The sequence below is a fragment of the Labeo rohita genome, chromosome 23 (genome assembly GCF_022985175.1).
Source record: "Labeo rohita strain BAU-BD-2019 chromosome 23, IGBB_LRoh.1.0, whole genome shotgun sequence".
NCBI classification, from domain to species: Eukaryota; Metazoa; Chordata; class Actinopteri; order Cypriniformes; family Cyprinidae; genus Labeo; species Labeo rohita.
The window spans coordinates 29,936,790-29,962,226 of NC_066891.1; the positions used below are offsets into that span (position 1 = coordinate 29,936,790).

At 39.5% G+C, this 25,437-nt stretch overlaps 2 protein-coding genes across 3 annotated transcripts in view; one reads left to right on the top strand and one right to left on the bottom strand.

Annotated features, from left to right (window-relative positions):
• The window catches only part of plcg1 (phospholipase C, gamma 1), a 51,163-nt gene extending 37,873 nt beyond the window's left edge, over positions 1-13,290 (top strand). The window contains exons 23-33 of one of the 2 annotated variants that reach the window (XM_051095796.1): positions 78-171; positions 275-344; positions 2,282-2,445; positions 2,701-2,797; positions 2,884-3,108; positions 3,198-3,346; positions 4,946-5,060; positions 5,159-5,320; positions 5,401-5,489; positions 5,568-5,818; positions 10,770-13,290. In XM_051095796.1, coding sequence (XP_050951753.1) covers positions 78-171; positions 275-344; positions 2,282-2,445; positions 2,701-2,797; positions 2,884-3,108; positions 3,198-3,346; positions 4,946-5,060; positions 5,159-5,320; positions 5,401-5,489; positions 5,568-5,818; positions 10,770-10,809 — 1,456 coding nt within the window. In that variant the 3' untranslated portion in view covers positions 10,810-13,290. The remainder of the gene's footprint in view (positions 1-77; positions 172-274; positions 345-2,281; positions 2,446-2,700; positions 2,798-2,883; positions 3,109-3,197; positions 3,347-4,945; positions 5,061-5,158; positions 5,321-5,400; positions 5,490-5,567; positions 5,819-10,769) is intronic. The other variant, XM_051095797.1, reaches the window with a different exon arrangement.
• Positions 13,291-13,330: 40 nt separating this feature from the next.
• Positions 13,331-25,401, bottom strand: zhx3b (zinc fingers and homeoboxes 3b). Its single transcript, XM_051095798.1, has 3 exons — positions 24,611-25,401; positions 14,799-18,167; positions 13,331-14,047 (listed from the first exon to the last, which is right to left on the bottom strand). The coding sequence occupies exons 2-3, from the start codon at positions 18,037-18,039 to the stop codon at positions 14,037-14,039; spliced, it is 3,252 nt and encodes a 1,083-aa protein (XP_050951755.1). The 5' UTR covers positions 18,040-18,167; positions 24,611-25,401; the 3' UTR covers positions 13,331-14,036.
• Between the last annotated feature and the right edge of the window lie 36 nt (positions 25,402-25,437).

Genomic DNA, 25,437 nt, shown 5'->3' on the forward strand with positions numbered 1-25,437 from the left:
TTTCAGTCTTGACTTGGTTCACAAACGCCACGTGGAGCCTGAAAACAAGCGTTTGTGTGTTTGTGTTGTCCACGCAGGTGGAAGGGAGACTACGGCGGTAAAAAGCAACTGTGGTTCCCTGCGAATTACGTGGAGGAAATCAGCCCGACGGCCGTGGAGCCCGACCGATCTGTGAGTCGCGTGTGTTTGTGTTTGTTGTTGTTGTGTTGTGTCAGAGGCGCTCTGGGCTCCGACCTTTACCCCGGTTTTCTCTCTGCTCTCCACACGCGCTCAGCAGGCCACAGAGAACAGTCCTCTGGGAGATCTCCTGAGAGGAAGTGTGGACGTGTCTTCCTGTCAGATCGGTGAGTGTGTGTGTGTGTGTGTGCTCCTCTTCCCTGATACACATCATGAGATCACTGTTTGAGACCCTTATAAAGACCCGCACACACATTTGTTTCACTGTGTTAGTGAGGACATTGCATTGACGTCCATTGATTTTCTGTCAGGTTAATGATATTTTCCTGATATTATATTATGATATTATCCTCTAACCCATCCTCTACTCCTGAACTAACACTAGATTTACATCAACAACATCTTTTGGCTTTTTTCTTTTTTTTAATATTTTTTTAAACTAGTGAGGTCCAGTAACTAGTCCTCACTAGGGGTTGTCAAAGTATTTCACAATATAATGAAAATAGCCTTGAAATGTGGTGTAAAAAAAGTGAATAAATAAATAGGACAATATAATGAGGATAATACAGAAAAAAATGTAATATTGCAAAATGTTATTACAATACAAAATAAAAGTTTTTATTTTAATATACTTTAAAATATAATTTATTCCTGTGATCAAAGCTGAATTTTCAGCATCATTACTCCAGTCTTCAGTGTCACATGATCCTTCAGAAATCATTCTAATATGATTTATTATTATTATTATTATTATTATTTTATTAGAATTACCAATGTTTATATATGTTAATAATGTTAATATTTTATAACAAATTAAAAAGAACAGCATTTCTTTTTTTTTTTTTTTTTTTTTTCAAAATATAAGTATTTTCTAACAATGTAAATCTAAGCTGTCACTTTTTAATAATTTAACACATCCTTTGTGAATAGAAGTATTTTTTTTATTTTTTTTTTCAAAAAAAGAAAGAATAAAAATGTACTGACCCCAGACATTTGAATATTAAGCCGCAAAACTGGTTTCAATATTGATAAAAAAAAAAAAATTAAATAAAAAAATCAGTATATTAGACTGATTTATGAAGGATCATGTGACACTGAAGACTGGAGTAATTATGAGTTTAAGTTAATAAAGTTTTTAAATTTCTGATTTAGTACATCAAGTTAAACTCAGTGAATACAAGTGTTTTTTTTATTTCTTTCTTTTTTATTCTTAGTTATCATTTGTTATTTCAAGTAACGAACATTTATTTCTATGGTTGTAGTTAATATTAGTTGTTATTAAATTAATTATGGATGTTATTATTTTTTACGTTAATTTACTGGATTTCTTTCTTGCACTACAGTGAGATATTTTAAAACAATTTTTAAAAACCCTAACTGTATTAGTAGTATATACTATTATAGTTTTAGTAAATTCTATTACTAAAACTATTAGTTCTATTAGTTTGTTTTTCTATAATTTTTTAGGTTTATTATAGTATAGTTTTTTTAACACTTTACAGTAAGTTTCATTAGTTAACATGAACTAAGAATGAACAACACTTTTACAGCATGTATTAACCTTATATTAATTTCAACATACTAATGCATTATTAAAATCACAAGTTGTGTTTGTTTAACATTAGATAATGCACTGAACTAACAATGAACAACTGTATTTTTGTTAATTAACATTAACAAAGATGAATAAATACTGTAATGTTATTTATATGCATTTATTTAATATAACTATTAATTAATATTTGTATTTATTTATCGTTGTTGTTATTGTTAAATTGATTTTTTTTTTCATTAATTTACTGGATTTTTTTCCCCATGTACTACACTAATAAGAGAGATATAGCTCAACCCTAGCATAAAACTGAAATCTGTTTTCTTTTTGGCTGACGTCACCAAACATTTTTCCATTATTGCTTCTACAAGTATTGTTCATAGACACTCCTCTTTTTTTTTTTTTTTTGACCATAAATTCAATGAGTTCATTAATTCCTGCCGTATTTTCTCCTTCACTGAACATCCTGATTCAGAGCAGAAATATGTGGATTGCAGGAGTTGCATGTTTGTTGTGTTGAGTGTATGAGTACATCTTGTGTCTGTCCTGTAGTGGTCAGACAAGAAGGGAAGGGCAGCAGACAGTTCGTCTTCTCTCTGGTGCCTGTCGCTTCACCCCGCACCGGCCCAGTGCTGGACATCGCAGCCAATTCGCAGGACGAGCTGAAGGACTGGGTGATGAAGATACGGGAGGTCACCATGACCTCTGAAGCTAAGGTCGGCTACGATACGCGATATCTCCTCCTCTACACTAACACAATAAAACGGCCCTCACCACCTGTTACTAAACCTCTGCCCAGCTTTTCTGAATGCTAATTTGTGCTTGCAAATCATGTCAAACAGGTGTAAGTGTAATAAGATGTTTAGTATGACTAATGATTATCTAAGATATATGCAGTTTCCTAACAGTGTTTTTATTTACATGTACTGCGTGACAGTGTTATTGACTGAAGATTATTTGTTGTCCATCAGCTTGAGGAGGGTAAAATGATGGAAAGAAGAAAGAAGATCGCTTTAGAGCTGTCAGACCTCGTCATCTACTGCCGACCGGTTCCTTTTGATGAAGACAGTAAGACGTCCAACACTTTTGAATTCAAGCCTTTAATGCCTAATGCAGATTACACTGATTCCTGGTTCATTCTCTGTCTCCTGTAGAAATCGGGACGGAGCGGGCCTGTTTCCGGGACATGTCCTCGTTTCCCGAGACCAAAGCGGAGAAGTACGTGAACCGTATCAAAGGAAAGAAGTTCTTGCAGTACAACCGGCTACAGCTGTCGCGGATCTACCCGCGCGGTCAGCGCCTGGACTCGTCCAACTACGACCCGTTACCCATGTGGCTGTGCGGCAGTCAGCTGGTGGCTCTTAACTTCCAGACCGCAGGTGAGAACAGAGCCACGGCTCTCAGTCCTGTCCTCTTTTCCTCCGCTTTGTGCGTCCTGTTGTTTAACAGAGTGATCATTTCTCTGCAGATAAGCCCATGCAGATGAATCAGGCTCTCTTCATGCTGAACGGCAGGAGCGGTTACGTACTGCAGCCGTCGATCATGAGAGACGACAGCTTTGACCCGTTCGACCGGCACTCTCTGAGAGGAGTGGAGCCCATCACGCTCTGCATAGAGGTACACGTGCATGATACACTATGGTTCACCCAAAAATGAAGGGTGAGTAATTAATGACAGAATCTACATTTGCCCTTCAACAAATTAAGGCCAAAAATGGTCTTAAATCAGAGCTGTAAGTCGTAGATTTATGAAATCAGGCATTAATTCTGGTATGCACTGCAAAAAATTCATGTCTTTTTCAGTATTTCTATGTTGTTTTCCAATACAAACATCCTTAAATCAAGATACATTTACTTGAGATGCAAGTTAAACATGTAAAGTTTTGTGAAACTGAACAAAATGGAGTTTATGCTTAAAAATACACATTTCTGTCAAAAGGGTGTGAACTTTTTCCCTTTGAATTGTTGTTTATCTGAGCCCATTGACAGATATTTGTTCTTGTTTTGGTCATAAATTCACTTTTTTGATGACTTATTTAAAAAAAAAAAATGATTTCATCAAAATATTTAAATGACTAATGAAAAATTTAAATGACTAATGATTCTCAAAACGATTCTAAAAATGCAGAAGACTAAAGATTCTAACAGTCCAAATAGCTGAAGATTTAAAAAAAAGATTCTAAAAACAAAAATGACTAATGATTCTCAGAAAGATTCTAAAAAATGCAAATGACTAAAGGTTTTTAAAAAGATTCTAAAAACAAAACTGACTAAAGATACTTAACTCTAAAAATGCAAATAACTGAAGATTTAAAAAAAAGAATCTAAAAACAAAAATAACTAACGATTCTCAGAAAGATTCTAAAAATGCAAATGACCTAAAGATTTTTAAAAAAGATTCTAAAAACCAAAATGACTAAGGATTCTTAAAGTGATTTTAAAAAATGCAAATAACTATAGAACTTTAAAACGATTCTAAAAACAAAAACGACTACAAAGATTCTTAAGATTCAAAAAGGCAAATAACTAAAGATTCTTAAAAAGATTCTAAAATTGTAAATAACTAAAGATTTAAGATTCTGATTAAGATTTAAGACTTAAAAGATTCTGAAAACAGAATCTTAAAAAGATTCTAAAAATTCAAATTACTTAAGATTCTTAAAGTGAAGATACAAGACAAAAATACTAAAAATATCACTTTTTTTGCAGTGTGTTCAGAAGGTAAATGTTATTTCCATATTCTATTTTTTTGGAGCAGAGCCATAAGCTGTTTTTTTTTTTTTTTTTTTTTTTTTTTTTTTCAAATAATTAAATAGTAACCGATCTGTTGGAAGTTGTATTTTCAAACTTTGAAGTGTTGCTGATTGACATTTAGAGACCCTATTGACATACTGTTCATTTAATTTTTTCCTTCAATTTTCTTTCAGTCTTAAAAAAATCCTAAATTTACCTTCATAAAACGTCCAGAAATATGTAGCTTCACAACTGTGGCTGGAGGATTTTGTTTCCATGACTTTTACATAATGTTACCAATAGATGGCATTGTGTTTTTAGCAACCAGAAGCCAAGCACATACTAAAAGACACATACAGTGTTTTTGGTCTTCAGACTGCGCTTTTGTTCACTTAGGTGGAAACTGTTCATCAGCCAATGATGATCATGTGAGAGTGACCAAGTAGTTGCTAATGAAGGAAACTTGAACGTTGGTGTATTTTAGGTTTTGGGAGCGCGCCACCTGCCCAAACACGGTCGAGGTATCGTTTGCCCTCTCATTGAGATCGAAGTTTGTGGAGCAGAATATGACAACGCCAAGCTGAGGACAGACTCTGAAGGTGAGGTCCAAATGCAAACATCTTTTACAACAACACATAAGAACTAATTCTGTGGAGGTTTGTGGGATCACTAAAAGATTGACCTGTTTTACTCTCAGCGGACAATGGTCTGAACCCCACCTGGCCCAGGAAACCCTTCCGATTCACCGTGTGCAATCCTTCCTTTGCCTTCCTCCGCTTCGTGGTCTATGAAATCGACATGTTCAACGACCAGAACTTTCTCGCCCAGGCAACGTTCCCCATCAACTGCCTCAAAACAGGTACGACTCTCCAACAGGTATGGGAATTCCAAGGAACTCATTCCCTCTAAGATCACTAAGTCACTAATGTCTGTGTGTAGGCTACCGGTCGGTCCCGCTGAAGAACAGCTACAGTGAGGATCTGGAGTTGGCGTCTCTGCTGGTGCACATGGACATCATCAGAGGAAGGGTGGGGATCATAGTTTGTAGAAACGCACAACTAAATGAGCGTGCTGTATCGTAATAAACACCTGGTTTTCTTCCGCAGCATGAGAACGGCGAGATGTTGAGTCCGTTCTCGGCGGCGGGGGCGGTGGCCATGGCCATGCAGGTGGGCCGGGAGCGTATGGGGGACACCAGCTCCGTTTCCTCCACGGCCTCCATGTCACCCCTGCCCTCGTCTCCGGGTCAGGCGCTGGGATATCGCGGTCGGGAGGGCTCGTTCGAGGCCCGGTACCAGTCCCCGCTGGATGACTTCAGAGTGTCACAGGAGGCGCTGTTGGACCACGAGAGTAGGAGGTACGCTTGGTTTAAAGATGTGCATATGGCATAATCTTCCACCAGACGTCAGAGCATTGAACTGAAATTAACTTGTTTAACTTGTTAACCTGTTTTTCTAATAGACTGTATCGCCTTCAAAACAATCAGACTTTAAACTATTGAAAACTATTTCAAATTGAAAACAGTCAAACTTAAAACTTTTTTTAATCTTTTAAAACTTTCTGGCTAGGCTTTTTCAAGCCAACTTAAAGTTTGTCTATTAACTTTACTATCTAGTTTATTTTTTATTTTTTTCCTGCTCTTTCTACCGTCTCTTACTGGAAATCACTGGTTGGTATGACCCAGTCTTAAAGTTTCCACGTGTGTTCATGAACTGGATCTCGCTCAGGACATGCACCGTCTCTGGAGGCTTGGAGCAGATTGTTTATACCCAGTATGTGTAACACTCATTCCAGGTGTCTGAGAGGATGGGCAATGGAATTTGTAATATAATTTTAATATTTAACATTCATTTTCTGGCTGTCATACTCTCATTAGGTTACAATTTTCATCTGCTAAAGCAGAACGTTAATGTCATCTTGTGGATCGGAAAGGCATCTCTGGTCCTTCTGTGTCCAAAATGTATCAAAAGCTTATTGGGACCAGATTATCACACTGACAGCTGTCATTGTTAAGGCAGTTAGCAACTTTGTTTGTTTGTCCAAGGCAGCAATAGTAACTAAGCGGAGCGGGGCTTACCGTTACGTCATTGACCTGACCTCCATCAGAAACATCCCATTTTGTTTTCTTGGAGAAGTAATTATTTAGCATTGGAACGCTCAGCTGTTAGTTTTCATAACAACGATAAATTACGTAACAAAGACGTAACCTATTACTTATTACATGAATATATATTGTTAAACAATATTTCAACAATTCCATGGCTACGCTAAATTGATATGGTATGGGGCATCTGTTCCCAAAGTAATGCGTCATAATATTTTGTTACTTCATAAAAAGTAACTAATTGTGTTACTACATTTTATGGAAAGTAATGCATTATGTTACTTTGGTGTTACTTTTTATCTTTTGAGCTGGGCTTGCTAATTTGATGTTTAGTAAGATTTTTGGAAACTGTAAAATAGGGATGCACAATATTGGATTTTTGCTGATATCCAATATGCCAATATCCAATATAGCGATTATTTTTTTTTTTTAAGCTCATTTTGGCCGACAGCCAATGCCAATACCAATATATTTCCTTTTGTTTGGAATCAACACCAAGTCTCTCCTGTACAGAAATTATAAGCAAATTATTTTTCATTTTGGTTAGTTTTTAACAAGAGTTTATTTGTTAGAATTAAATAAACAATAATGAAGTTCTTTTATAATGACAGTATGTTAAAAATAAAAAAATCGCTTTAATCGCTTTTTTACTTTTTTTTTTTAATGCAGTGGTAACCATAACATTATATTTTAAGATTTAACATTTGTAAATAGTCTAAAGCAAAAGCATTGTAAAAATTCTGCAAATGTTTTAGAGCTCATAATTTGTATAAAAAAGGGTAACCTATTACACATTAATGAATAAATCAGCGCATATACAAAATTATTTAATTTAGAAGTGTTGTTGATTTTTAATTTGTGTAACCTATAGCTTTTGACCTTTAAATCAAAACATACTCATGATTTTATGACATCAATTACTGCTTTATTTAATCAGAAACAGTCTAAATGTTATTCATGCATTTTACTTTCATTTTATTAGAAGTAGGCCAATAGCGCCCCCTATGGAATTAAAACTCCTTACCGAACAGGCATTAGGACCGGGATGAGGCTGCCACTGTGCTGTTACGATTTACTCTAACACACAGAAGGCCTCATTCTGTATGTGCATTCTCAGATTAAATGCAGTGATCCAAAATGTTGAATCCAATCATCATTCAGTTAAAACTTTGCTTCAAGAATGAGTCACACTGCTGACGTGATCTAATCTCTAGCACACCCTGAGCACATGCGAGATATTCCTCTTATCGACAGCACATATCAGCATAATTCTTCACATCGGGCCGATGCCTGTATTTACATTTTAAATCCATTATCAGCCGATTCTAATATCAGTGATAATATCATGCATCCCTACTGTTAAAGGTGCAGTGTGTAATATTTATGAGAATTTATTGGCAGAAATGCAATATAACATACAAAACTATGTTTTCAGAGGTGTGTAAAGACCTTACATAATAAGCCGTTATGATTTTATAACCTTAGAACGAGCAATTTATATCTACGTACACCGCGGGTCCCCCTACATGGAAATCGCCATTTAGTGCCGCCATGTTTCTGTAGTAGCCCTAAACGGACAAACTTCTACAGAGCGCGTTTCGTCAGTACGTTGTTCAAGAACCGGCAGAGCGTCAGTCTTCGTCGAGAACTTGATGCAGCCAGACGAAGTCAGGACAGACGACGGCAGAAATCCCGGATAAACATCGGTGTGGCTTTTCCCAGATGGAAGGCGCTTATGCGGTTGGGCTGACAGACATAACGATGTTGAGCCGGCATCGTGATCCCATCGCACCCCTCCTCCCTTTCCCCTCCCGCAAGCCACCGCATCCCAATGCCGTGTTCAGAAAGAAAGTTGTGTTTTAAAGGCAATAAACATTAAATGGAAATATATATATATTCACTGTAGACTTCGTCCGATGCCAATTTGGTAGACGTCGCCCAACCCTTCTAACTGTCATACAAAAAATCTAACTAAAGTCAGCGAATAAACCTGAGACAGTGATCAATGAGTAACAATAATATTCGCAATAACATATTGGTTTACTGAATAATTAAGTAAATATAATTCTTTGACATTTTTGTCCTGTGTCCGCTTCCGTAGCTTCTGTATGCGTTTCGAAAGGGCGGGGTGAGCGGGGGACTTAGCCGTTGGTTGAAATTCGAATCCTCACCGCTAGATGCCGCTAAAAATTACACACTGCACCTTTAAAAGCTCTTTCACATCAAAAGCTGCCTCTGCACCTCATTCCCGATTATGCTCAACACAGGACAGAACAGCCATCAGTGAATAAATGGGAAAACAAAGTAACTTGCGTTACTTGGAAAAATTAACTGAGATATTTCATTGCAAATTAAAAAGTCATGCGTTACTACTACTTGAAAAAGTAATCTGATTACATACTGAGCTGGGCTTGTTAATTTGATGTTTAATAACAAAATGCAAAAGTAATATTTTTGGAAACTGTAAAATAGGGATGCTTGATAATGGATTTTTGCCGATATCCAATATGGTGATATTTTTAAGCTCATTTTGGCTGACAGCCAATGCTGATGCTGATAAATTTCCTTTTGTTTGGAAACAACACAAAGTCTCTCCTGTGTGGAAATTATAAGCTAATTATTTTTAATTTTGGTTAGTTTTTAAAGGAGAACTTCACTTCCAGAACAACAGTTTACACATAATGTACTCACCTCCTTGTCATCCACGATGTTCATGTTTTTCTTTCTTCAGTCGTAAAGAAATTGTGTTTTTTGAGGAAAACATTTCAGGATTTTTCTCCATATAATGGACTGATATGGTGCCCTGAATTTGAACTTCCAAAAAGCAGTTTAAATGCGGCTTCAAATGATCACAAATGTGGTTGTGAACGATCCCCAGCCGAGGAAGAAGGGCCTAATCTAGTGAAACGATCAGTTATTTTCATAAAAATAATACAGTTTAAATACTTTTTAATCTCAAACGCTCGTCTTGTCTTGCTCTCCCTGAACTCTGTGTATTCTGACTCAAGACAGTTAGGGTATGTTGAAAAACTCAGATTGTATTTTCTCCCTCAACTTAAAATCATTTCAAAATCATCCTACATCGCTGCAGAAGTACCGACCCAGTCTTTGCAAAGTGAACATGCAAAGAAGATCAAACACCTTTAACAACAAAGGTAAAACGGCGATTCAGGACAATTTTGAAGTTGAGGGAGAACATGAGATGGAAAAAACATGAGTTTTTCGACATACTCTGCCTGGACTGTTTTCTTCTGGTTCATGACAGTTAGGGTAAGGCAAGATGAGCATTTGACATTAAAAAAAAAGTATTTTAAATTATATTATTTTTATTAAAATAACCCATCGTTTCATTAGATAAGACTCTTCTTCCTCAGCTGGGATCTTTTACAAATGCATTTGGGATCGTTTGAAGCCGCATTTAAACTGCATTTTGGAAGTTCAAACTCGGGGCACCATATCAGTCCATTATATGGAGAAAAATGCTAAAATATATTCCTCAAAAAAACATAATTTCTTTACGACTGAAGAAAGAAAGACATGAACATCTTGGATGACAAGGGGGTGAGTACATTATCTGTAAACTCTTGTTCTGGAAGTGAACTCATCCTTTAACAAAAACGTATTTGTCAGAAGTAAATAAACAGTAATGAAGTTCATGTGGGTTTTTCCTCTTATCGGCAAGACATATCGGCATAATTATTCATATCGGGCCAATGCCAAAATTTACATTTATAGCTATTATCGACCATTTCAAATATCGGTCCGATAATATTGTGCATCCCCGCTGTAAAAGCTCTTTCAAAAGCTGCCTCTGCACCTCATTCTAAATTTCTCTCAATACGGGACAGGAGAGCTGTCAGTGAATAAATGGGAAAACAAAGTAACTTGCATTACTTATTTGAAAAAGTATCTCAGATATTTCATTGGAAATTAAAAATTCATGTTACTTTTAGTTACTTGAAAAGGTAATCTGATTATTTGTAATGCGTCGCCCCTGGTTGTGATCATTGTTAGTTTGAGAAATTCTGGAAAAAATTGTGTTGCTACAATACGTTTCCAAAACGACCAATAGGCTGGTTTAATTAGGGTTCAGATGGTCTCTTCCTGTGTGAGTGTCTGGTTCTTGTCAAGTGCAGATTGCTGATGATCAGAGGTCAGGCTACACGGCTGAATTCTAACGCGTGTGACGTTTGTTCTCTCGCAGGCTTCGCAGGGCCCGCGTCAGCGCCGACAACCGTGCGTAAACCGAGCGGCTGAGCGTGCGACAGATGGACGGAGCGGACGCAAGGCCAGCGACAAGGTTCCTACAGAGCTGATGATGTCAAGGACTGCCGTGAAACCCGTTTCTGTGGAAATCGTCATCGCCAGCGTTTTCGGACAGATCTCCCTCTCTCTGCGACTCTCTCCCGCTCAGGGCCGCGCGAGTGGCAGAGGGACTCGCGGGGCGCGAACGGAGCTTTGGCTCACGGACAGAAACGAACAATTATCTGCTTAGCTACAATCTGAACCTGCGGCGGACGGGACGGGGTGTTCTGATGCAGCGCGAGACTCAAGGACAGCGTCTGGGTGGACGACGAGGCCGATGTTTCAAAATTGAGCGGGGGCTGTATCATTCATCACTTTGAAACCGATTCCAGGTTAACATTTATGGAGTAATAATACTTTTTCTTTACTCTGTCTCTCTGGCTTATATATAAATATATAAATGTGTGTGTGCGTGTGTGTGTGTGCGCGCCCCATTTTGCTGTCGGTTAGAAAAGCGTCGCAGCTGATCTGCTCTCAAAGAGCCTCTCACTCCAGATTTTTATTTCATTTCAGATTGATTATTTTTATTATTTAAACATCTGTTTCATAATGTTATTGTTTTGTTTTTTTCTATACGAGTATGTTTTTAACATGAGGGCTTGGCCTTTTTAATTGCGTTTCTCGCATTCTTACGCTTTCTCTTCCGTGTCCGAGTCGATGGACTAAAGTGTTTGACACGTCCCAGGATGTCCATGTATTTTTTTTAAACCAGCAGGTGGCAGTACGAGAGATCTCATTGAAGTAGTCGCTGTGTGAGATTCAGGAAGACATCCTTCGACATTTAACTCGAGAACAACCTTTATTTCGTTTTAAAATAAAGTTATGACGTTATCAAGTGACCAGAGAGCAATATCACTCTCCTTGTTTTACGTTTTGCCAGTCTGCACAGGTGGACTTTAATTCACAAACAGCTCAGGTGGGATTTTAAGGTTGTGGGAGCATTGGAAATGTTGTGTGTTTAGTTTTCAGACAGAACTTGGACCATCTCATTTCAAAGCATTTTATCCTTCGATTTATCGTTTACTGTTCCTCCACATTTTAGCAACTGAAAAGTCTCGTTCCTGAAGGGTTTTTATTATGCATTGTCTTATCAGATTAATAGGGAGGACATTTTATGTATAATTTAGTAGCGTGTTAACCATGATGTACGTTTAAAGAAAGCCAAAGGTAGACTGTGCAGGAGGTTTATGTAAGAAATTGGGACCAAATAAGTCTGTCTCAGTTTATTGGGTTAGTAGAACACCCTAAGCGTTGAATTATTCTCAAGAAATCTTTCTTCCGTGGCATTTTGGTCAGTCTTCCTATAGATGTTTTGAGGACCTTGTGCCAAGCAGTCATTTAGTTTTGTGTTATGCCATAGTATTGCCCTAATAATTGATAAACAGGCTAAGACTGCTAAACCTCAGTATTTACAGCTGATGTACAGTACAAACAAGGCCATATTTATTGTAGCTCTGACAAGTTTCATGCAGTTTTTTTGTTTAGCCAGTAGGGGGTTAAGATGTTACTGATCTGCACACATAGACATGCCATGTAGTTCTGAGAAATATTAGTGTCTAACAGCCATATACGGAAGCCATCGTCGCATTATTTTTCCATCACCTGGCTCTCCGTTTGACCATGAGATCCAGGTGCATTTTTCTGGAGAGCTTGTTTGCCTTTTCCCCCCTCTTTTTTGCCTTGTGGCTGCTATGTTATGGCAGTATTGTCACCGTATTTATTTGGTTCTGTGCATGACAGCTCAGAGTCTGAAAGATGCTCCTGATTTTACTCCTCAATTTATATTGTTACATTGTTGTATGTTCCCCTAATTGGGCATCTACAGAAATGCTAATTTAACATGGAGGGATGTGCAATTCAAGCAACTGGCTTGCGCCTTTGGATGCATGCATAAATTCTGTCATTCCTTTTTATTTTCTTCCTGTCTTTCGCAATGATTACTGTACAGCAATTTGCATTACGCAATCTGGAAATATTACAGAAAGACACAGGGACCATAATCACTTCCTGAGCTTTGAGAGGAAAAGACGAGGCCAAACTCCTTCAGAAGGGAATTCGCTCAAGTTCCCTTACATGTATTCCTAATTAGCCAACATTCCCTCGATTTGTTTTCAGTGTTACTCCCTTTCCTTGTACTTCTGTCTCCAGTCTGTAAATGAGTTTCTGCTGTTTTCTTGCATCATCTTTCATGTGCCTTGGTGTATGTATACATATATACATCAACGAAAGATTCCCTGTTGGACATGTATGCCTTTTTCTATGCTTTCTTGCATCAGCGTTTTGTTACCAATGTTCTTATTTACAAACCAAGCCTTTTCTGTAATGTGCCTATGCTATATTGGAGGAAGTATACGTTTTAATTTTGCTTTTCATATGAAACATAATCAAGCCTGAGAATAAAGTACTTATTCAACAATGAACAGTGAATGCTCTCTTTTTTTCAAGCCTGAAAATCCATGACCATTTTTAATATTAAATTTATTCTGCAAATAATATTTGTAAAAATCATACAAGCCTAAGCGTTCACACTGGTGAATCTGTTTTGACACAAACAGTCATGATTTTAAGGGTTTCTTTTACTTTCGATGACATTTCAGAAAAAAAAAACGTGCTGTGGTATTGATGCTCACCTACAGCATACAACTCAACCTCTCTGAGGTGCAATTATGTCAGTCATATCTTAATTACAAAAGGGCTCAATGAGAGCTGTGCAGTTTGCGCTTCGTACCACCGTAAGTCCCCTACAAATGGTTATTCGTCCCAAAAAGAAAAAGTTAGGAAATACACATCCCAGAAAAACTTCTCCGTGGACTTCAACTGGGGTCTATTACTTCACAAAGACAATGTCTGTTTTCCCCTCTATCCTGTCCAAATAGAAAAAGCAGCTGGCTGGTGAAGGGGTACATCTTGACCTTCGATAATCCACACCATGTCTTGAACAGTGGGACAGCTAGTAACTCTTGTTGAAAATGAAAAGTTCATTGAGAGAGAGTTTTTTTTTTTTTTTTTTTTTTTTTTTTTTTTTTGCAGCGGTGCCCTCCAGTGCTCCTGTTAAAGTTAAATCTGTCTTTCTTTTCTTTAAAAAAAAAAGCCTTCAATTAAAGGCCACATGTGCTGTAATCCCATGGGCTGATATCACTTCACATTCATGCATCCATCCTCCTCTTCAGTCAGACTCTGCGAAAATAAACACACAAATATTAAACACAAAAACAACCTCACAGCGGACACTATCTAAGGCAGGGGTCATCAGCTCCAACAATAATAGGGTGACAAGACGTGCCATTTTCCAGGGACATGTTCTGGCCAGGATTTCTATGTTGCCTAAAATAACCAGGTTTTTGGCTGTTTGCACTGCACAGATTGATCATTGTATGACCCCTAAGTACTTATGCTTTGAATCACTGTTGTGGTACTTTGATGTCACACAATTGATCTGCGCAGAGCAAACAGCCAAACCTCGTTATTTTAGGCAACAGAAATCCTGGCCAGAAGGTGTCCCCGGAAAATGGCACGTCTGATCACCCTAAACCAGAATCAAACACACCTGAATTAGCTAATCAAAGGTCTTACTAGGTATACTTGAAACTTCCAGGCAGGTGTGTTGAGGCAAGATGAAGCTAAACTCTACAAGACACCGGCCCTCCGGAACCAAGTTTGGTGACCCATGATCTAAGCCAGGGATCTTTAACCCTGCTCCTAGAGAGCGACCATCCTGCAGATTTCAGCTCCAACCCCAACAAAACATAGCTAAATCAGCTAATCAGGGTGTTTAGGGTCACTTGATAATCACCGGCAAATGTGTTTGGAAGTTTGCAGGACGGTAACTCTCCAGAAGCACTGTTGGAGATCCCTGCTCTAAGGGCTAATCCTATCCTCAAATGAGCTACAAAGTAATTCATGGCTAAGATGGCAGAAAATTAATCACCTTGTTTAGTATTTGTTGATATGTCAACTATTGACTTTGTGGTTTGCTCCTTAGAGATTAGGCTGCTTCCTGACTGCTCCATGTTTACATCTTCCTGGTCTGGATGCTGTGCAGCTTCAGTTGGGGTTGCAGATGATGATCCAGTCATCACACTTCCTGTGCTCTCAGAGTTCTTTTCCTCCGATAAAAGTGGTGTCTTATTTGCGAACCACCGCCGGATTGATTCCTCACCTAACCCACTTGATTTGACAATCTCTTCCAACTTAGTCTCATCTAGTTTGCCATGTTTATCTAGATGCTCCTTTAGAATGCTGATGCTAGCTTTCTGGAAGTCCTCCTCATCTACCATGGTCTGGTAACTCTCGAGCCACTTGAGCTGACCATTCTTCAGGACATAGCGGCAATCTCCAAACCAACGTACGACCTCTGGTCGTGGTAAGCCCGTTTTAGCTATCAGCTCATTGTACTGGGGACTGCTGGGCCAGTGGGTGCGTGCAAATACTTGCTTCAGCAGGTGGAGCTGTTCAGGTGTCTTCTTACCTCGGTATGGGGAGGTCTGAGGAACACTTGTCTGAGAGACAGACTGTGGCACCTTGGTAGCCTCATTGAGTTGACTGCCTTCTGGCTCACCTTTTCCATTGGATTCAGTAACTTTAAGCATTTTGAGATTGATTTTGATAGGGTTGACTTTTGGCTCAGTACCAGACTCATCCTTCTGTTTCTCCTCTTTGCCTTGTGTTTCCTTGGAGGAATCTTCACCTTCATGACTCTCCTCATTGTTGCTTGTTTCCTTTGTTATTCCATGTTCCTCTGCCTCTCCCACCACATCATCATCTTCCCTCTCCGCCCTCTCGGCTTCTTCTTTCTTCTTCTCTGCTGCAACCCTCTTTCGTCGCTCGGCAAACCAACCGTGGATCTCACGGCGGGTCATCTTTGTTTCTGTTCTTAACCGGTCGACTTCTTCACTAGGTGGATCTGGGTCCTCTGCAAAGCTGGCCTCCAAAGCGCGAACCTGGTGGGGCTCTCGCTCTTTGTACCGTATAGCCGTGAAATCTGGCGATGGGGGTCGTGGAGGCCGCCTTGTTGGAGTTGGTGGGGATGATGTGTGTGAGGGGCTGAGAGGCGACTGCTGGGGGGTTTTGGGCCTCTCTGGGGGTGTACTGTTTTCGGAGAGGTCTACAGCAGCGAGAGTATCAAGTTGAGAAATGCTACCACCAGCTGTAACAGTCTGACCTCCACTAGACTTTGAACCCTTCAGATTCCGGAAGTGGTATCGGCGGTCACTGAACCATTTCCGTACTTCACGTACAGACAGACCAGTTAGGCTTATAAGCCGGTCTACTTCCTCTTGATTAGGAAACTGGCTAACGAGGAAGCTCTCCTTTAAGGCTGCCAGCTGTTCCTGGGACTTTTTGGTTTTGTTAAAGCTGGGGTCCAGGAAGTTAGTGCTGGAGAATATACGAGAGTTCATAGAGATAGGAGAGTCTGATTTACTTGGTACTGCGCTATCTGTTGTAGTTGTAGATGCAGAGGTCGTGGTCGGAGTGGTACTGGCAGGTGAATCGATGTTCCTGATGGTAACGTTGCTTCTAGCCTCAGAATTGCCTTTACCCTCACTTTTCACAATATTACTGTTGCTTTTAATGCAAGTGGCATTAGTACCTGGGGTATTGACCTTAATATTGCTGTTGCTATTTGTCTTAGCAGTGCTACTGCTACCAATACTGATTACACTAGCTTGGCTACACAAGCTGCTAGTACTACTAATACTGCTTGAACTGCTGCTAGTACTAGCATTGCTGCTGCTGCTACTACTGCAATTTCCACTACTGCTGCTTCCAACAGTGCCTAAAACCATGCTGATTCCTTTATCAGCTACCAGGGCTGCAGCGGGTCTGGCCTGCATCATCGGCTTTGCAGCAGCCTGAGGTTTCGGTGTTACGGCTAATGCAACAGGGGCGCTGCTGACCTGAATTCCATTAGCCATCATTGGCTGGGTGACAATCACCCCTCCTTGGCTAACCAGGCTACCTTGCAAGATGTGAGGGATGCCAGTTGTGCCCAGAACTGTGATAGTTGGCTGAGCAGTGGTGTGGTGAGTCTGACGTTGCTGTTGGCCGTTTGAAGGTGCCGCCTGTATGATTGTATTGAACATTTTTCTGCGGGCATCTTCTATTTCCTCTGGAGACCAGCTGATTCCTTGTTTCAGCCTCTGTGCTGTGAACCAGATCTTGATCTGCTCCTCAGGGTACTTGGTGACTACAGTAAGATAGCAAAGCTCAGCCTTGGTTGGATATGGGAACTTGCTAAAGGACGTCTTTAAGAAACTGCTATTGTCCATGGATGCATTGTAGGTAGGAATGCTGCTGAGAGGGATCATTACTTTTGGAAGATTCTTAGAACTTGATGAGGAGGAGGCCGAAGAGGAGTGGGATGAGGAGACTGGAGCAGATTGTTGATTGAGACTTCTGTTCTGCACAACAGATACGACTTGTGTAACAGCTGTCTTCAGCATGGGCAACGCCCCAGAGCCATTAACAATCTGTATGGCTGATGGCAGGGCAACTTTGCTGGCTGCTCCATTGTGTACAATAGTGGGCACATGAGTGACAGTAACTGCAGGAGAGTCATTTTTCTCCACCACTTTGGTAATAGACGGGGGAGGGTCTTCAGTAACAGGGTGAGAAACAACAATCCTTTTGGGTTCTGATTTGCCCTTCAGCATTTTCATGATTGGCGTCTTGGTGATGGATATCTCTGTTTCTTTAGAGCTAGCGCTTTCACAAGGTTCTAGGCAAAGACTCTGCTCTACTATGATTCTGTTGTCCTTCCTTTTGAGCTGAAGGGTGGTGTTTATTGTACTGGGATGGACACGAGCATTGTGCAGTGCTAACCCCTCAAATTTTGCAGCACTTATTCCGCAATCCACACAAAGAAAACAAGGGTCAATGCGGAAATCTGGGTGCCCGCTGTAGACATGATCAAGGAATAGATTTAGGTCCTGGGTCTCAAAGTTACAAGGCCTGCAAGTATAAATCCCACCATCTTTATTGGTATCACCTGCTTCTTGCCCAGAGGACTCATCCAAACTTTGACTGCTTTTTCCACTGGCTTCCTCAGTAACGGAAAAGGCAATGTCCTTGGATGGAGGGGACAGTCTGTCCCGTTCAAAGTCATCCTGCAGATGCATGGCTTTTATAGGAATCATGCATGGAACGGTCGACTTCCTCTTGCTTGCCATGGTTCTACTTAGTCTCCAGGGAGAATCCTGATTAATAATTACGGTTATCCACTCTTATAGAATATCCACTGAGAACTTGTTGATGGACATTATCATCATGCGCTTAATGGTTTCAGGCATCAGAGCATCTGTAAAGACATAAAACAACAGCTTTTAAGAACCACAGAACTCAAGCTCAATTTAGTTATTATACTAAAATAAAAAACTGCCTATTGACCTTCTATCTTTAAACAGTTTTTCACTTACAGTACAAAAGAGAAGAGCTGCTTTTATGTCCGTCTCTGATGACTGAGCTACTTTCAAAGAACCTTTTATAGCCTCTCATTCTGTTTACGGAGCGTTCTCACAACTATCACACCCCATCCCCTCTCTGAAAAAGTTTAACTTTTGTTGTTTAAGTTAATGACATACTATCAATCAAACCTGGTTGATTTTATCAGACTAAAAATGTGAGAAAACATACATTTCAATATGCATACATCCTCACGTAGTAACAGTGCATTCAATAAACAACAACACACAGGAAAAAAGCACTGCAGTTGATTTCTGATTCAAATGGCTACAACTGCCAAGGCCTACTAGAAATATAGGTCACTTTCAATTCACTAATCTTAGACTGCTGCAAGCAAACATACCAGGAACAGGGCAGCACAGTTTCTTAGCTGCAAGTTAACCCTGTAAACGGGGCTACAAAAGGCAGAACACATAATGAGAAAGGACAACGACAATGAGAACATGCTTCCAATATGAGAATACTGTACAGCTGTACATATCCAAGCTGAAAAGTCTTATGAGAGTCTTATGAGAGCAGTACAAGCTTTCTCCATTTCTACCATGTCACACAGGGACAAAGGAAAGCTTTGCTCTGTTAACACGGTCTAGTTAGCCCCTACTGGTAGATGCTGTATTTACACTAAAGTATTATTCTCCATTGATGGCTATTAAATAGATCACGATTATTTTTTTCATATCAGTCGATATCGATAATTATCACAAAAAATGTCAATTTTTTTAGTTTAAAGGCAAATTTTTGCTTCAGTGTGAAAGCTGTCTAAAACCACATGGTTAAATGTGGCTTTAAAATATTCTTTATGGTATATTTTTTTTAATTCTTCACCTTTTCCAGTCATTTTTCCTGAACAAAATAAATATCTTAAATAATTTCTTAGTTTTGCATGTGTTAATGAGTAATATTGTTTCATATCAAGAAACAGGTTTGTGTTACCTGATAATATTAATAATAATATAACAGTTTTTTTTTTTTTCTCATAGAAATACACATTTGATAGTAGCTTGAGGATACAGATGTAGCAGTCGCATTTTTATATGGTGAAATTTAATTATTCTGACTGTTTGAGGTATTTTTTTTTAATCACCACTCTTCCATAGTATCATCCGTAGATCATGATAATAAGTTAAAACCACAAATATAGCACTTCAATACCATGGTAAAAATGTAATATGGTTTCTAGGTATTTGTATGAAAAACAGTAGTCTAAATGAAGAGATCAGATGCAAAACCAGCTAAAAGCCATCTCGGTCAAAAATGAGATAATGATACTGAGTGAATGCTCTTGACACATATTATACGTCCATCAAATACTTTTACTTACTCGCTAAAATAGCAGCCTCAGCCCAATCAGAAGTACCAGTACTTACTTAGAAACCTATAAATCTGAGCCTAATAAAAATGCATTTTTTAAAGAAAGACGTCAGATGGATTTAGCTGGTTTTGCATCTGAACTCTTCAAATACATTTAGTATAAATGCATAAATGCTATTTAATCGCAAAAAAGACTGTAATTACATTCCATTACTCCTCTATCAATACATTTAATACATGTATTACATTAATAATGCAATAAAATATGACACAAATATACTCACACTTCTGACACAATACCACTGTGTAGTTAGTGCTACTACAGTAAATCTATGGTAAATAATGGCGATTTGTAGATTAAAAAGCCTTCTGACGGTATCGTTGCGCACAGTGTTTCTCCTGTTTATCAGCGCTGTTTCATGTGGCTTTAAACCGAGTCATTTGTGTTCTTCAATGAATTCAAGCACTTCAATTTGATGCTGTTTAGAGACCGAGACTCTTCATCGAGTGAACGCATCTGCTCTACATAAATTCGCTCCATGTCGCAATTTGAACTTCGATCAGAGCACATTTGCCGCATAAATATTATAATCGAACATTCATCGAACTGTTGTTATCGTTTATCAAGGAAATTCAATCAATTTATCGCCCAGCCATACTATTAAAAAAAAAAAAAAAAAAAAAAAATAAATAAATAATATATATATATATATATATATATATATATATATATATAATATATATATATTCTGATTACATTAAAAATACAAATAACTAACGCGTAGATTTACACTTTTAATTGTTTTAATGATTTAGGCCAGTCCATTAAAGGCTTTTTTCTACACGAGTGCCTTGGAATATTTCGTGTTTCAGTACAAATAACTATTTATTTGTTGTGGTTTAAAAGATTTTCAGTGCCCAACTTTTGGAGGGCTCTTAGAAATGTGGAAAAAAAAAAAATGTTTTTCTTATTTTCACTGTCTGCTGCTGATGTCATGTACCAAAACTTTCACAACAGCAGCTTTCACAAGCTGTACATGTTCTTTTGGTGGCACCAGCCACTCTGGCATTCATGATATCATTTTCGTGCAGCTTCAGAGTGATTAGTCCCATTGCATTAATGGCTCAGGTGATTAACTCAAAATGTTCTGTGAGCCCAGAAGCACAGATGCTTAGATGCAAAGAATTTAAATGATGTACTTCTAGATAATCATGTGCTTGTCAGGGGAACTTCCTGCCCCATTTTTCCCAAAAAATGGAAATGCCCTTCACTGCAGCTTGCCTCGGCATTGCTGTTCGCTTCAGCGAAAGGGGGCATGGCCCTGCCAACGCTGCTGGGTCACATAAGCAACACAAAGGGGTTTGCGTGGTAGGCGGGCCCGACATCCATCACGCTGGTCAGACCCCGAGGACGAGAAGACGAGTGGGGGCTGGGCCCGTAAGTTTGGGCCGAGGTGCGAGCGTGTGTGTACACATGTGTTGGGAAGTTGGGGAGGGGGCATTAACTGTCGCAGGAAGCAGTGAGGTGTTTCAGCAAGGAATTTTTTTGCCTTGATACCAATTCCCCATCCCTACCCCCCCTCACACACACCCTTTTCACCCTCATCCAACAATCACAGAGCCGTTACCCCCCCACATCTCCTCCTCCTCCTCCTCTCTGGCTCACTCCAAAGGCTCTGGAATGTTCCACCATGAGCTATTTAGCGAGTGGTCAACCTGGGAGCCAAGCTGCCGTTTGCGTTGAGCGACTCTTGAATAAGCTATAAACATGCCTATGGATTGTCCGCCAATTTGTTTGCTTAAAAATAAGCTAGATAGCCATGGTGGGAAACGTTCAAGATTGGGGGGACCATATGTACACGTTTACAAATGTCTTGATGAAGCGTTAAAAAAAAAAAAACACAGCAGGATTAGTCTACTAGGGTTTGACTAAGACAAAAAGGTCATGGATCACTTGTTTGGCAATCCTTAAATGCACACTAAAAGGTTGAAATAAATGAGTGTATGCCATGGCAAAAGTTCGAGGCCTATTCAGTCAGCCATCGTCCTCGCTAGGGACAAACAGAATATCTTTGTCTCTCTGGAGAACATGTAAATAAACAATAACACAACAGTGCCTAACCTGACCAATTCTGAACCACGTGGATGTTTTAGAAGATTAACAATAAACATGACTTTGTTTAGTCGGGGTTAAAATCTCTATCCACTACATTTGCTCTGGCGAAAACACATGTACCCCACTGTCGGTTTCCCTGCTCGCCTTCACCTCCCCTCCCCCACTCCCTCTCTCTCCCTCAACAAGTTCAGCCCAGTCTGCAGGGAGACGGGTCGTCAGCACCACTGGTGTGTTACTATCCCCATGGCAACCCCCCCCTCCACCCCACCTACACACAACTCACGTACACACCGAATTAACGCGCTAACGCACTCATACGCACAGTGGTCAATCCCATAGACGGCGTTCGGTTCCTGGCTGTCCCTGGGCTTGTTTTTTCCGGACGCTGCGAGTGGCGAGAGCAGTCCCTGATCCTATTTCAGACTGAGTTTGATAGGTGTGGCTGTTCGCACTCATTGTCAATAGCATGGCGTCCCATAGTCAAAGCCCTCAGTTTGAGTGGCACACCAATGCATGTTGACCCTCTCGGGCGAAAATGTGTTTCTTTGCATGCAAATCCAACGTAAAGGATTTCACAAAAGTTTTACATTGAAGTATTAAAAATAAGACCTCTGCATCAAAACGGCCAATGGCGTAGGCAGTTTCATGCATGACTTTTGGTATGTATTTGCTTAGACTGGTTACCAACCGTGAAAGAGCATTTGGCTTTTTCAACGCAGAGTGGCACAGATTCGATGTCACCAGCACCTAAGGTGTTAAGGCTCAGTTAAAAATGGAAGAGTGAGGGGAAAAAAAAAATGGCGGCACACCACACGCTCTGCTGTCCAACCTAAAATGGCTGACATCACAGTCTCCTAACCAGCGAGGCAGTGCAATGCCAGCTCCTGCTGACCAGAGCCGCTAGAACGCACAGAGCAGGGACCCGCAACCCTTGTCCTGATTTCAGACGCCTTCACGCTCATGACCAAGCCAAGGGAACGTTTCCAGGTTTTGTTAAGGGAAAGATTTGCAATAATCCCACCTGGAAGCTGGGAAGAGGGAAAGGAAAGTAAAACCAGGAAGACATACTAACAAAACCTTTGACTGCATATAAAATCCTTGTTTTACAGGATGATGTAGGGTTTTATTCATTTTTAAAGTTATAGAAAAATGATCATGTCATTAAAACAAAACGCAGTGGCAAGAGATGTTAAACATAATCGGATATGTTCAGATGACTGTCATTCCTAACATACACATCTGTTTTCAAGGTAATAGCTCTTAAATTGCAGTGATTTAGAGATGTAAAACAGCATTGTTACATTGACTGTGACCTTTTGCTGAGGAGGAGAGGCCGTAAAGGTGGTAAATCCGTTACATCTACTGTTTCCTTGAATCAAATGCCATGGCCTGCATGTTTACCTCAGACAGCCTTGAGCTTCAGGACAGGAAACTGGCCTCAGGGTTGACGTAGCACAATTTCGTTCTATGTTTATCCCCTTCACACTTTAATTCTAAACATGAATGACTGAAATCAGTCTAAATGTGGATGATTCATTCATAAATTACACACTAGTTGACTGTTTTTTTTGTTTTTTTTGATACGGTCAGTGATGATGCTATAGTGCAGGCCGCCCACTGAAAAAATATGTATAATACAATTTAATAACACCAAGTAAGATCTACTAAAGAGCTGACCCAAAAATGCAAATTCTGTCATTAATTACTCACCGTCATGTCGTTCCAAACCTGTAAGATCATTGTTCATCTTCAGAGCACTAATTAAGATATTTTTGATGAAATCCGAATGCTTTCTGGCCCTGCAACCACCATGTTCAAGGCCCAGAAAGGTAGTAAGGACATTGTTAAAATGTCCATGTCAGTGGTTCAACCGTAATTGTCTGAAGCTATGAGAACACTTTTCGTGCCATTATCAACAATACCTCTGCACATGCGTTGTTTACGTGCAGAGACACTCTTGATAATGTCGGACGACATGATTTGGAGGAGAAGAATGGTTGAATAAAGTCATTATTTTCATTTTCTTTGCACACAAAAGTATTCTTACAGCTTTGGAAAATTACGGTCGAACCACTGACATGGACTATTTTGACGTTTCTGGGCCTGGGAGCATTTCAGTTGCACTGCTGTTTATGCAGATTTCATCGAAAATGTCTTAATTTGTGCTCCAAAGACGAACGAAAGTACAGGTTTGGAATGACATGAGGGTGAGTAACAATGACAGAATTGTCATTTTTGGGTAAACTAACCTTTTAAAATGTCAACACTGGTAAAACTCTTCAAACTAAACTATACATTAACAGTACTACTGGTAGATTTTCAAACTGACACATGGGGAAATTAAAAAGTTTTGTTTTTTGAGTCAATCTGGCCTCATCACTTTTGCTCAAACAAGGGTCAATCACTAAAAAAAAAAAAAAAAAAAAAGGAAATGTGTCCAATGTCAACAATACACTCTGAGTGTGTTTATCAATACAAATCAGTGATCACTAGATGTGCATAAATTGATAATCAACCATCTGATATACAGTATAAATGAACTTTCAGATGAAACTATCTCAAGCTGATTAGCTGAACATGTCTCAGCACTGGGAATTCACCCACATCTGATCCCACACGTGTGCCATTATTCCGATGAACTTTAATTTGTATAAACACTAATATTATGAAATATGATCAGATATTAAAAACCACTAACTACATCTCCACCCCTTCTTCCTGTCGCCATTACACACAGTCCCTCACTCGCAGAGCAGCAGTCAGTCACTTTAGATGTGTGAGTGCAGTATAGCTGCTGTAAATGATAGATTGTGACGTCGATGTGTAACAATAAAAGTCAAACACAAACTCACCCGCGCGCACGAGCCAAATCCCGTCGGAGACGCGCTGCTTCAGCTGCCATACACACAAGAAATACAACTCGAGTCAGCCTGGGCTGGAGGATACAGTGATGAGGGTAACACAAAGGCCCTTCACTCTTGTTTATGTCCAGTCGAGTGTGTGTGAGTGTGTGTTAAACACAGACGGGGAAAGAAACTCACGCTGCACGTCACCAGCGGCAGCGTCATGTGACTGATGCGTCACTGGCATCCGAAGCTCTGATGATCGGCTCAGGAGTATCCTGATGATTGCGAGCAATTAATGGTCAGATACGACTGCAGCACTGCTTGCAGGGAATGAAAAGTCACCTCTGCTCAGAGCAAACGAAACACGCGAGTGAAAAAGTTTCGGGGAACTTAAATTACAGTGATGTAGAGCAATTAAGCCAGTGCAATTTGTATAACCACAATGTTTCTGCGGTTAAAGCTTCGCTACAAGGTCAGGATGTGCTGTGCATGCTGCAGAAAGAAGAGGGGTAATAAAAAGGCTTTGAAACCTATTAATTTTTTTTTTATATAATATGTATTTTATATATGCAAAAATCATGTTTTCTTATTCTGCATTCTAAGTGATATCAATCAAACTGCAGTTGGGTTGTTTCGATTAAATAATAATAACTAAAACAGCTGACTAACACAATAAAAACATAACACAATAAAAATTATGACTTTTTATATATTGTCGTGTGTAAAAACCCCTATGTATGAACAATAGTATGCACGCTATTGTAAAAGAGTTTTTTGTCTATATTACTGGCTTTTATATTTTGGCACTAATAAAGAAATGTATTTAAATACGT

Excerpts from the sequence above, each read along its gene's own strand:
- zhx3b (XM_051095798.1), bottom strand. The coding sequence starts at position 18,039 with ATGGCAAGCAAGAGGAAGTCGACCGTTCCATGCATGATTCCTATAAAA.